Here is a 12848-nt window from a genome sequence, read left to right on the forward strand (position 1 = left end):
CATCTCCAAGAGATGCTTGCTGTACGAGAGGAAATAGTTTCAGATGCTTGCCCGCGAGAAGCTCACGAACGAAGCCACCAAAGCGTCGAGTTTGTTCACAACGAATCACACAAGGCTAATCGCTCATATTGCTCACATGCTATTGCTAACCGCTATTAAATTCGTTGATAAGGCAATCGGAAGTCGCCACAACTGAGCGAAACAAACTCGAATTAGATGTCACCCTTTTACTGCAAATATACGGCAAGTGCTCAAAACGTTTCTACATGACGAACGCCGTCACTCGGCACAAAAAGGCACGTTTTAAAAATGTTATAATGCTCAATTTAGATCACAAAACTATTTATTCAGCCCGTTCATCACAAGCAAATCTCTGTAGTTTCTGTGTAAACACATATCGTAGTCCAAATGCTCAGCAAGAGCAACATTGCCCTCTTGTGTCATACGCCCGCCACTACAACTTTGTTGAATACTAAATGCTGAAAACAAAGCAGTCACGTCCAAATCCTGTTTCAGGAGACTTTTATTCGAGAGGGTGAAATTGAAAGCATGGGAAACGCGTCAAATGTCGTCTTGGTATGGATACTATGGCTTTTATAAGACGTATCATTCTGATTTGCAACAATGACCAAGTAAGCCAGTGGTTTGGACCAGAATTCTTTTGCCAATATTACAGTAGATCAAACCATTACCATCTGTGTGTATACATGTATAAATATTAAATTCCCATCCCAAACTAACACATTGGTAGCAGTAGTTATTACAATATTGGGCACGGGCGATGGTGGGAGAATAAGGGGAAAAAAAAAACAACATCTAAGGTGATGCATCTTGGAATGTGTCAAGCAAAGCAAGCGTTAAGACTCCTTAATGACTGCATTCACATTGGCCATGTACACAATGTTGTTGGACTTGGCTGAAGGAGCCAAGGGCTCATTTTTAGGCAAATCAAATCCATGGCAAAGAGCTTGTGGGGATGGAGAAAGCAAACTGCAAAAAGAGGAACCGTGACAGGGTACTAGGTGGGGGTCGGGGGGGTGGGGGGGGCAAGCGTGATTCCTTTTCGTCTTCAGCCGTTCATGACCATCCTGACCAGTTCTGTGAGGAGAGACGAGAGAGAGAAAACGTCAGAAGTGCATGTGGATCTGCTTCCCCCATACTGAGCCCACAACAAAAAGGAAGGAAGTGCTCAAGAGGACACTGAAGGAGAGAAGGAGGTGAGCTAATCGTCTCTATCTCTTAGGCAGCCAAAGCATTTGGCCGTGTCTACGATCCAACGAGAGCTGGTTAGAGAAGTGCTTTCCTCCAGCCGAGATGCAGCCAGAAGAGAGAAAATCAAGGGAGCTGCCAGCTACAATTTCAGCTTTCGTCAGCACAGGGGAGAAAACCATTAGCGCAAGTGCAACTCTTTGCAGTTGTCTGGTTAGTAGAAATAAAAAAGGGGAGGGTTGGGCGGGGTGGGGTGTGGTCTACTGGTCCATTCTCCCAAAGAAATATTCCAAAAGCTGACACGTTTAAGGGAAAGCTAATTGGCCTTGTTGAGTGTTTCTGTGAAAAGAGCAACACCTCCAGTTGGCAACCCCGACAGAGAAGAAAAGCTGTTTTCAGAACGCCGCCCACATGCAAATGCGGAGCCGCCGCGTCGCCCCCGCAGCCCCCGGCGGCCCGCCTGTGTGTCCACCGCAGGAACCCGAAGGGGGAGGCAGACACATGCAGGCGAGCGGCTATGCTGCAGCCAGGGGCCAAGGCGCACGGCCGCAGGAGGAACACGCCACAGCCGCACGCGGGCCGCCCCAACTAACAGAGAAGGACCGCAAGGTGTTGCCCAGACACGCTGCCACAGGTTCAATCGAATTTGAACCTCCACCATCGACACTCCTGAGCGTTAGGGAGGCCTATTACGAGTGGACGATGGTTATTTGGGACAAGCTAGGAAGCAGCAAAGCCCGGTCGTGCCACCTGGCGGTATACCCGGTGCCCGTACCGGCCTCAGCCTGACATGATGTGGCGCACAAACGCTGTGGAGGAAGAACAGTTACACACTTTGAGTGGTCCGCATGAGACACGGCCCGACAAAAGCAGTCAAGTCGCAGACGCCGCGTATTTCTCAAGGCGTCACATAGCAAGCCAAGGTGATGAGCTGTGTCAACTATGTGGAGGATTTCAGGACAGTAAATAAAGTAGAGCGTCATAAGGCCTCGGATTGTTAGCGCACTTGCTTCTTCAAACTTTGTCCTTCCTCAAGTCAACCTTTTTGTCCATTTCCACTCCCCAATCTCACCTTCGTAATTGATGCAGCCGTTTGCGTCTTCGTGTCCTGCCAGAAGAGTCTCCACTTCTTCCTCTGTCATTTTCTCACCTGAAAGGCAACAGAAAAGTATTTCGCAGGCGCCTTAAAACAATCGACTTTCACACACTTGAATTGTGAATATAAACAGAAATGTTTTAATACGGCGCCGCCTTGATTTTTTTTGCCCTCGACTTGCAAGCAAAAATGGGACATACGAGCGCTGTGTGTTGGCAGTGAACGCCATTACTTTTGAATGCTTTTTACTTTTTAAAGCTGTGCGTTACCACCGCTAGTTCAAGTTTACTGTCGAACTAAACATCAAAGAAAATGACATGATGCTTTTTAAACTACCACATAGCTTTGCGCTAGTCCTTTCACCTTCACGCTAACAAACAATGCAAAACGTAATATAGGGGCTACCGAATAGCATCGGTTTCCCCGAGCTATACGCCTTTAACAAATATTTGAACACAGTGGTGCAAAAATAATGTCGAGAGAAAATACTCACAGGCATATACATTCTTTATCCTTTGCAAAGAAGGACGACCTTACTGAGAGTTCTAACCCACTCCATGTACATCCACATGTCTGTGATGTACTGCCATCAGGTTGGCCAAGACACGCACAACAGAAGGAGCAGCACAATGTCCATCCAAATCGAAGCAAAATGTAGTGAAAAATGTAGAATTCCGTTTAAAGCGCAATTCAACCCAAACATTTGTTTTCCCCTCAAGAATTCGTTCCCAGCAGGCCCACTAGTTGAAACACAGCATTCTGATTAATATTGCATTTGTGCAATATCAGCAAAAATATGAGCAGCAAATTCCAGCCCTTTTTAGCCATCTCAGGGGTCGGCCATTTTGTCACTTCTGTCGACTGAAAATGACATCGGCTTGCCTAAAGCATATTCTTGAAAAAAAAATATGTTTGGGTGGACTTCTTTAATGATAGAGCGCAGCATTACAGACTGCTATTTTTTTGGGGGAATGAAAACACAAGACATTTTTGTTGGGTTTTTGGGGAGGCGGAATAATGACATTTCCATTCATTTCAACGCGGAAAGACAATCTGAGATACATGTGTGGTCGCACGGCAAATTGAATTTGCATGTCAAGGTAATGCCGTAACATCGTTGTTTCGCATATGAATTATGCTATGCAGAACAATGGCAAGCAATCGATTTCCCAATTCTGTTCTGGCATCGCCTGAGCGTAGCACGCGTTCGGCTCACAGAGGCAAGCCTTACCTAGTGTGGTGAGGACATGGCGCAGCTCGGCGCCCATTACTGTGCCGTTGCCTTCCTTGTCAAAGACTCGAAGTCCCTCCACAAAGTCCTCCATGGAGCCCTGATCTTTGTTTTTAGCAATGGTCTGGAGCATGGGCAGGAACCTCTCAAAGTCCAGCATCTTGGTGTTCATTTCTGACAACACAAGGAGAACTCACCGTGTCAATCCCAAGGTGAGGAAGGGAGTCGCATCCAAGCCTGACTCACCCTCAGCTTTGGGGTTCCCCAGGACCTTGAGGACATCGGCAGTGACGGGGTTCTGGCCCAAGGAGCGCATGACATCCCCACACTGGCTGTAACAGATCATTCCTTCACCTGTTCTGTCGAACAGCAGGAACGCCTCCTTAAACTCTGTCAAAGAAAACACATTCAAGGAAGGACAAAATTCCAATAAAAAAGCTGGACATGAACGAAGAGATGCCAGGTCAAAAGAACGATCAACGAAAACTCGCTCGTAAATGCCAACATGCAGGCTAAAGGGACAATGCATCTCGGCAAGAAGAAGGCGTGGGGGGGGGGGGGGTGGATACTTAAAGAAACGTTCAGCAGCTGAGCAGGAAATGCTCGAAAGTTCCGTTTCCACTGCAGACACACTTTGCAATTCTTTGCTTTGAAGTATGAGACAATCTTGCAACAAAAGCTCCACAGGGCAGTCAACACGTGAACGGAACATAACATTCGCAACAAAGCCACAGTGAAATGTCAACAATTTGGAAACGCACACAGCCGGCCGGCTCTGATTTGAATTTCCTCTTGAGGGAGTTAAATGAGCAGAATGATTTAAAAAAAAAAAAAAAAAACTCTGTTAAGCTCTGTGATGCGGACCTTCACACAGGTCATGGAAGTACACGTTTGGACAAAATTGCTGGTCCCAATGACCACTGCAAACATTTCAAACAGACGAAACTAATAATACTCATTGTTCTGGGTTACCATTTGTACTGGTCATCCGTTTTCCTCCACGTCCAAGGAGGGTGGCCATGCAACCGCTTGATGACTCTCTCAGTCTTGGCCCTCAAATTTCTGTTTAATGTCCTCAGCCAACTCTGTCCCTGCTTTCTGGGTTCCACGTTCAGTGTGGTACACACCGTGTCATACTTTTTATAGGCAGACTGATGAATTACAAGTTTGTGATGCTTATTTTTCATTATTTTGGTCAGTCTCAAGTTATTTCAGCGACACTTTTCCTTTTTTTAAATATTTATTTTTGATCTCACCAGATAAAAGCTTAGAGAGGTAAAATCCCTTTTCCTAAAATGACCTGGTCAACAAGCAGCAGGAATTTCACAGCCCTCATTGCAGGTTTTTCTCTCATTAAGTGAGGGGTACCAACAATTTTGTCCACATGACTAGGCAAGAACACACGCATACTCTATTCCTTAGACGCATACAAATGATTCTTTCCAGGACACCCAGAGTTCCAACAATCATTTGAGTTTGTTTGCAAGTCTTACAGCATCAGTTTGAAGTAAATCGACTTTACTACGACTGACATCAAACACTGCCCCGATCCGGCCACAGGTCTATATTGTATGTTAGTCCTTCTTATCCGTTCACTCGATATGAATACAATCGTAGCAAAGAAGATTGATTGAATGATAAGAAAGATACCACTGGTTCGGTTGAATGCTTTACTCTACTGGACTCAGCAAGACTCCTGGCAGAGTTGTTTGTCATCAATATTTTAAGAGTGTTGTTGAAATAAGAAGCTGGGTCCAAATGCATTCAGTGTTGCTTGAGCCACTGATAAGGCAAGCGACATATCCGAGATAGCTTTTGCTTTTATTTCCTCTTCCAGTTCACTTAAAAATAAAGTTTAAAATGTTTTGAAAGGAAACGGGTTTGTTAGTACATTATGATACAGCAGTTGCAAAGTGGTGGGGCATGCCTAGAAGTCAGACCAAGCAAAAACCAAGCCCAACTCACTTAGGCAGTGTTGTGAGTTTTTTTCCTGTTCAAAGGAATGCGCCTCTTCCCTTCTGGCATTAGACAACTTTTCCCCAGCACCATATTTGGTAATGAAGGAGTGGAGGAAAAGAGGAGGAGGGTGCAAGAAGCAACACGGCCTATTATGTCAACGGTGTTCAAACAGACAGCACATAACTGTGTGCAGCACCAAAAAAGGGGAAGCGCTTGCGAATGACCGTCTTGGAATTGATGAGCCACAGTTTACGGTAACCTGGCACAAACCAGGCACGACGAAAGACTCTGCACATGGCTATGTTTGGCATTAGAGCACTGCAAATGCACAATTGGGTCAAATTTGATGGCACATATGAACGACTTGGACTGAGCGAAACGCTCAAAGCATCTCATTCACATCCACAACAAATCCGCCATATATGAACATGCAAACCAAATCCCAAACTAGCCGACACTTTCGTCATCTACCGACTTACCATGAATCTGTTCCGGGTTAAACTCAATCTGTGAAAAAAAACAAGCAGTTGCAAGTGGAAAGGGATGGACTGTGCTAGGGAATTAAGAGGAGGAAAATTAAAGCGCGTCTACTGGGACAGGAGGAAGACAAAAACTCAAGCAGGGTGACAGTGGCGACAAGGGGCAAAGTGCCGTCTGAAACGAAACAACGCCAGCATGCACAAAGAAGCGTGGTGTAGAAAAACAAAATGGAACAAAAAAATGCTAGGTACTCACCCTGAATTTGATCGTCCGAGAAGTCAGACTGTTAAGAGACACGATTGAGCGAGATGAAAATTGTTTTGTATTTGGAACGACGGAAGCAACGTTAACAGCGGTTTACTACTACAGCTTTGAAACAAATTCGTCCCCTCGTGGTCCGGCTACTAAAACGGAGCATTACAAACATGTTTAGCACTATACAAATTCCCGTTTATCATTGGTAGTATTTTTTTGCGAGGTAACAGAGTGATCTCTCCTCATAGAAGCTACAAGCTAACACTAGCTTCGAAAAAGTTACACTTCCGCTAGCAAGCAGCGAGCATAACGACATTTTGAAAGAAAAAAACTTTCCGTAGACGAATGCATCGATGGCTAAACGACATCTGAATCAGTAATTGATGAGCGGGGTGACGTTGTTAGCGTCGAATGGAGAGAAAACTCACCATGGCTGAGACGGCTGAGGTGTGTCCGAGAGAAAAGAATGTGACACTGACTACTAGCTAGAGTGACGCCTCGGCTCGACCGCGGGCGGGGTGGGGACTCAAAGAAAAAAAAACAAAAAACCTTATGACATCACCACAGTGACGTCGGTAGAGAGCCATATTTGGTTAGGGTGGATCTCTTCTCATTAAGAAGACCCTGCCAAGTCAAATCATTCCAGGGGTGTTTTGGAGAGTTTGTTTCTAAATTCTAAATATACGTGTTTGAGGATATTTGTTTACAAAACGTGCAAAGACTGACAACTATTGAATTTTACAGATAAGGCGTTCAACTGTTTTTCCAAGAGCAGTCATTTGATACTCACTTTATAATTTGTGACTAATAGGGAGTTTTAGCAAGGCCGAAAAAAAAGAAGCTGATATACCGTAATCTCTTGTGCCATCCCTTATTTGTGTTGTCCGAATGGAAACGATACACGATTGTACCTTCTGACATCTAGTGGAAGAACATTTAATTGTTCTGCCTGTCACTGTAGATAGACCGCTGGCATAGATGCATCAACTAATACACAGCATTTAATGGAAATAATTGGCCAGTTTTAGACTGATCTAGAAATGACTTCATTTCCAGACTGATCAAGTGAAATTAGCTAATTGCCCGACTCCCTGATGCTCTCTCATAGCCCATTAACGTGCTGCGGTGTCCTGGTTGGGATATGGCGAGTATCGTGTAATCCTTTCCATGATTACATGAATTTGCTGCAATGAGCAGGTTGGCGGATGAGTGGTTAGCATGTCTGCCTCTGCGGTTCAAGGCTTTCAATTTCCCGCCTTCCCAAGTGGAGTTTGCATTTTCTCTTGCTGTCTTGCTTGCTGTAGGTATGGTGGTGGTTTACTCCCACTTTCCAAAAACATTCAAGTTAGATAGATCCGTTGAAGACTTAATTGTTGTTGTTGAAGCTGTTGTTGTTTTCAAATGACCAGTGATTGGCTGGGGACCAGCCTTAGGTGTCACCTGTTACCCCGACAACGATAAGTGTTATAGGAAATGTGCAGTATGTATGCATTCAGCAATGTGGTTGATTGCCATGCAAAAAGGACAGACATATTGCAACTGTTTAACACATCACGTTTGCCAAGCAGGGGCACCGTGAGCAGAAGTGGACCTTTTTCCTATTCTGTGCATTTATTCTCACACCATGCAGCTTTGAGGAAACACATCATGCACTTCACAAATATATCAGGATCAAACGCTATCTATAAGTGCACTCAATCTACCCATAGCATTGCTCATGGTACACATGCACAGAATCATTGCCGAGTGTCATTGGCTTGTGTTGACTTTGAAGTACAACACGTTGACACAATCCTTTATGATACGTTTGCCACTGAGACAGCAGGCAGAAAGAACCGTATTCCCCCGCTAGGCCTGCTGCAGATAGTGATACCAGGGAGTAAGTGACGCGTGCCCCTCACACACCGCGGGAGGCTTATAGTTGCCTATTGATTCCAGAAGATGGCGGCAGAGCTCATTTTCTAGTAGGCAATTCGATGGCTTAACTCAGTGAAGCTTCTGCCCTCACTTGAACATACTGTAGTTCTTGGCAACAAAATGGTGCCAAAGCAATATTTTGATATCAGACATGGCTTTAGCCAGAGCACAAAAACATAGCACAGAAGGGAGGATAGGTTTTAAACAACAACAACAACAACAACAAATCTATATGAATAGGCTTATTTGGGGGGAACATTTATAGAATACAGTATGCTGCACTGTTCTGTGAATGCACTACGCCACACTTTTTCCATTGGAAAAATCTGATTTACATTTCTAAGGAAGTAATGATATTAGTTAACGCTTACGTTATCACAAAAAGGTCAACTCATTAATCGTGGCATTGCCTGTCTAATAAAAGAGATAACGAACTAACACATGCACTGCGACAGTCTCAAAAGACACCGATGTCTTGGTGCCCTAGTTCTTATTTTAGCTTAGTTATTACCACCGGTTGCTGCTGCCATCTTTAGCCATCGTTGTGTTACATTGCAAATGATCACCTTCCACATCTTCTGACAACGACTGTTGTTTTGTTCTGTGTATACTAGTTGTAAGAATAAAAATGCATGATTATTCTTACATTTAAAAATCAAACACGTGAATAATAAAATGCATTATTATTCTTACACTAGTGTACAGTCTGCTATACTTCCTAGATCGGCGCACGTGTAAGGTTACTCACCTCCAAAGCACTGGGGTCAAATGGTGAATCTGATGGCCGCGGCATCCTCGGTTTCAGCTCCGGGGCTGCTTTTTGTGCTGCGGGAGCTGCAGGCGGGAGAGAAAAACGGGGAGTCACTGTGGGCTGGGCCACTGCGGGCTGGGCCACTGGCGACGGTGAGTTCTTTACGCAGGGTTCTCTTTTAGGAGCCATCCGTAACCTGCCTGGGCTGTGTGACGGACGGCGGCTACTGGAGAAAGCATGTCGGTGCGATGGAGAAATGGGTTGAGTGAAAAAAGAAGGGGTGACGATGCATGTGATGCTCAGGGACTGCAGGGGAGGATACATGGAACACGTGAAAGAGAGAGAGGGAATGAGGCAAAGTTGGAAGGCTGGGAACAGAAGCCTATAGCTGTGAGAATATTTTATTTATTTCCTTCCCTGTGAAATATAATTTTGCATGATCATTGTTGACTTGGTGGGTTTGTAAAGAAGTGGTCTTGCTCAACTCAAATGATTTATTTGCTGTTATTCTGAGATTGTACTCATTGATTGATTGATTACATCGTGTGAACATATAAGCAAACAGAAAAGGGAGTCGGAAGAAGTGAAAAAAACAACAACTCATCCTACCCCTTCCGCGTACTTTCATCTTACCCCTTCTTCCAAATGAGTGCGTATTTTGTACATTATATGTGCTGTTTTAAAGCGGAAGTCAAGCCAAACATCTTTTTTTTCCCAGAAGATGCTCTATGCAGGCCCACCAGTTGAAATATGGCATTTTGATGAATATTGTGTTTGTGGAATATAAGTTAAGCAGCTAAATGCACCCACTTTTAGCCTTCTCAGGGGGCGGCCATTTTGTCACTTCTGTCGACTGAAGAAGGCCGCCCCTGGAGATGGCTAAAAATGGGTGGGTTCACTCTTATTCCACAAACGCAATATTCACCAGAATGCCCTGTTTCGGCTAGTTGGCCTGCATAAGACATATTCTGGAAAAAAATATGTTTGGGTTGACTTCCTCTTTAAATTCAATTAACAACTAAAGTCAAACATTTAAATCGATGAATAGTGTTTTGGTTGGTCCTCTGTAGTTTGATTGATTCCGATACAGATGTTTTTTTGTAATTTACAAATAGGGTGAGTGTTGGTGGCGTAAGCGTTACCCCATATCTCCTGCCGACATACGCTCATCCAAACACAAATCGGCTGTCTACCGTCGACGTGTCCTTGGGCAAGACGCTGAAGCCCAATTTGCTCCCAGTGGGCCTGGCCGCAGCGCCTTGCATGGCAGCAGCTGCCGATCGGCGTATGAATGTGTGTGCGAGTGGGTGAACATGAAGCTGTAGCTAAAGCGCTGTAAGTGCACTCCATTTACCGTTTAACATAAGTCATTCTGAGCACGTTTAGGGGAGCATCAATTATTTGCGGAAATTGGCCATTCGCGGTGGAGCTCAGTCCCTATACCCCATGGGTAGTGGGGTTCCACAGTGCATTCTCCCCGGGGCTCTGTTCGCTAAAGGATTCAATGCACAACTGAGGCCTGGCTTTGAATTTCTGCCAGCATGCCCGTTTTGCTCAGATAATAGCCTGGATGAGCCTTTTACGGCTATGACACCACAAAAACAAAGCAGCTGAGCTACTTGCATTCTGTTCACATGACTGATAACATTTCCTCGAACAGTGGATAGAACAGCAAAAATCGGTGTATTTCAATGACGCCCATTCAAATGCAACAGAAACAAACTAAACCGAAACAAATTCTTTCCAAAACGCTGATAAACCTCCAAAATGTGTTTTCCAGGAAAAAACGGGGGCTGCCCCTCCACCCCCCCAAAAGTTGAATACAAAAAGAAAGAATGTATTTCAAAATATTTGGAAAAAAAAATCTGTGAGGAGGTGAATCCGCAGTACCAAACTGCAAGTAACACTGCACTGTCCTGTTCTGTCAAGGCAATTTGCACATATCATACTGCAGCGACTCCCAACCATGTGTGCCACGGTGTGCGTTCAACAGGTGACCAGGGGGGAGATTATCCAATTTCACTTCATAGGTGCAAAAGTCTTTTTTAAGTCTTTTGATTTTTGGGATTTTTTTTTACCACAACTATCTATGCCAGTGACATAGAACAATTTAATGCTATTCCACTTGATTGCAGAAGGTACGTCATTAATCTGTGTATTCCACATTTTTTGACATTTTTGTTTGGTGGTGTGCCTGAGACTTTTCGAATGTAAAATCTGTTCCATGCAAATCAAGGAAAGAGAACACTGCTGTAGTGTGTAGCGCTCAAACATTGTAGTTTAACACTTTACCGCTAGAGTTCACTGTTGTGTTGCAGGAGCAAACTCCCACCTGCATGGGCATCTATCTCTCTATCTCTCTATCTCTCTATCTCTCTATCTATCTATCTGTCGTGAGCGTCACGTTGGGGCGTCACCCAACGGGCCTTGAAATCACCTCATTTATTTGTGCTGAACCCCAAACAAAGGCCACAGCAAAGCCACGCTGCGAGACCAACGTCACTTGTGACCTGGCAATCATGGCTTGAGCAAAATAAACGCGAATAGTAAAATAAGGAAGCACTAGATTTAAAGTAATGAAGTACAACGTTCTCTCTCACAAGTTGGTCAGGGCGTAGATTAGCTCGCCGCCTATTCATTGGCCATCCGATTGTCCGCCGAGCAGACGGCTCAGTGTCGAGCACTTTAAGAAGATTAACGGAGCAGTCTCACGTTTTTTCTGTCATCTCAATAATCCAACACGAGAAGCTAAAAACAACATCAATAACGCTACAGTATGCCTGCTTTCAGATGGATTGCCACTGGGTTTTAATTGGCAAATTGAATTTGAATCCTGTTGTGATATTTTGAGGCACGCATGCCCACATGGATCTAAGGTGGCCACACTCCATCACAATTATTTGGCAGTTCATTTGGACGGGCTACCGTCACAAATCCCTCTTCATTCGTTCTGTGTCGAGCGCAAGGCGAAATTCAATTCCAGTAACTTGGAGGAAATGTTTCAACAGATCCTCGGAGATATTCCCACCGGCTAATGAAATGATGGCAGTTCTCCCAGCTAATGCCATTCAAAACCCGCCCTCACCCCCAGCCCCCCGCTCAAGCAAATCTCCAAACCACCTGATTTATTTTTAATGACATTACACCCCTCCGTTGGCTGTGTCATGGTAATAATCGCCGGGGCTGCTCCAGCTGCCTCCAGATCACATTAGCCGGGCTTAATACTGCCAGCGCGGGGCCCGCTAAACAATGAGGCGATGGGATCGGGAGCTTAGCGGCAGGCTAGCCAATGGGCATACAGCCGCCGGAGGTAGCGTGGTTGCGGGCCGGGGCGCGCCACTTCCCTGTGCCGCGGAGGACAGGCGGCGCGATTAAGCCGCTTCTTGCCCAGGCCAGCAGTAGGGCTTTAAAGGTGCCGCCAAAGAGGCCCGGAGCCCGTCCGCCAGGCCCGGACATGGAGCCCGCCCTGCCGAGGGAGCGTGAAACAAGTTGCAAAGCGATGTCGCCCGCTTTGCGCCGAGACAAAAGCCAAGCATATGCGGCCTTAGTAGCCTCCTGCCGCGGCAAAGTCAGTGAAAAAGGTTTTGGCCCGGCGGTGCGGCACCAAATGCACGGCTCCCAAAACAATCACCGGCAATTTTCAAGCGCTGTATGGGACGTGGGCATAAACCCTTGGAAGTTCGCAACAAGACAATGTGAATGAATTAGTCAAATGCTTTTATCGGTTAGCCTAATTGATGTCGCGCGCTTTTCGCGAGGCTGTATTTGCATAATGCTCACACTGGGAATCAGAGCAGGCCACTTGTGGGATACGTGCACCTGATGGCGCACGCACACACACACTCACACTGTGGCTCGGCGCCAGTCTCACCTCCGCAGTGGACCGAGTCTCCTCGATCAGCGGCATCTGCATGTAATACAATAGAGTGTATGCCTCCATGTCTGCTCGA

General features: G+C 45.5%; 1 protein-coding gene across 1 annotated transcript; it reads right to left on the reverse strand.

Moving 5' to 3' along the window:
* Positions 1–505: 505 nt before the first annotated feature.
* LOC147154154 (myosin light polypeptide 6) lies at positions 506–9137 on the reverse strand. Its single transcript, XM_086045946.1, has 9 exons — positions 9095–9137; positions 8896–8981; positions 6659–6672; positions 6231–6258; positions 5975–6002; positions 3783–3926; positions 3537–3710; positions 2282–2359; positions 506–1098 (listed from the first exon to the last, which is right to left on the reverse strand). Exons 1-9 carry the CDS (start codon positions 9135–9137, stop codon positions 1070–1072), a joined length of 624 nt encoding a protein of 207 aa, XP_085902072.1. The 3' UTR covers positions 506–1069.
* Between the last annotated feature and the right edge of the window lie 3711 nt (positions 9138–12848).

Source organism: Filicampus tigris, chromosome 1 (assembly GCF_054856515.1).
Source record: "Filicampus tigris isolate MCC_2025a chromosome 1, RoL_Ftig_1.0, whole genome shotgun sequence".
NCBI lineage: Eukaryota > Metazoa > Chordata > Actinopteri > Syngnathiformes > Syngnathidae > Filicampus > Filicampus tigris.

What these genes read in the sequence shown, in the direction of transcription:
- LOC147154154 (XM_086045946.1), bottom strand. Translation starts at nt 9,137, where the DNA reads ATGCTTTCTCCAGTAGCCGCCGTCCGTCACACAGCCCAGGCAG. An exon ending in TAACCCGGAACAGATTCATG is followed by an intron (nt 3,927 to 5,974) that starts GTAAGTCGGTAG and finishes TTTCTTTGACAG; the next exon opens with AGTTTAAGGAGGCGTTCCTG. An exon ending in CGGCTGCATCAATTACGAAG is followed by an intron (nt 1,099 to 2,281) that starts GTGAGATTGGGG and finishes CTCTCCTCACAG; the next exon opens with AACTGGTCAGGATGGTCATG.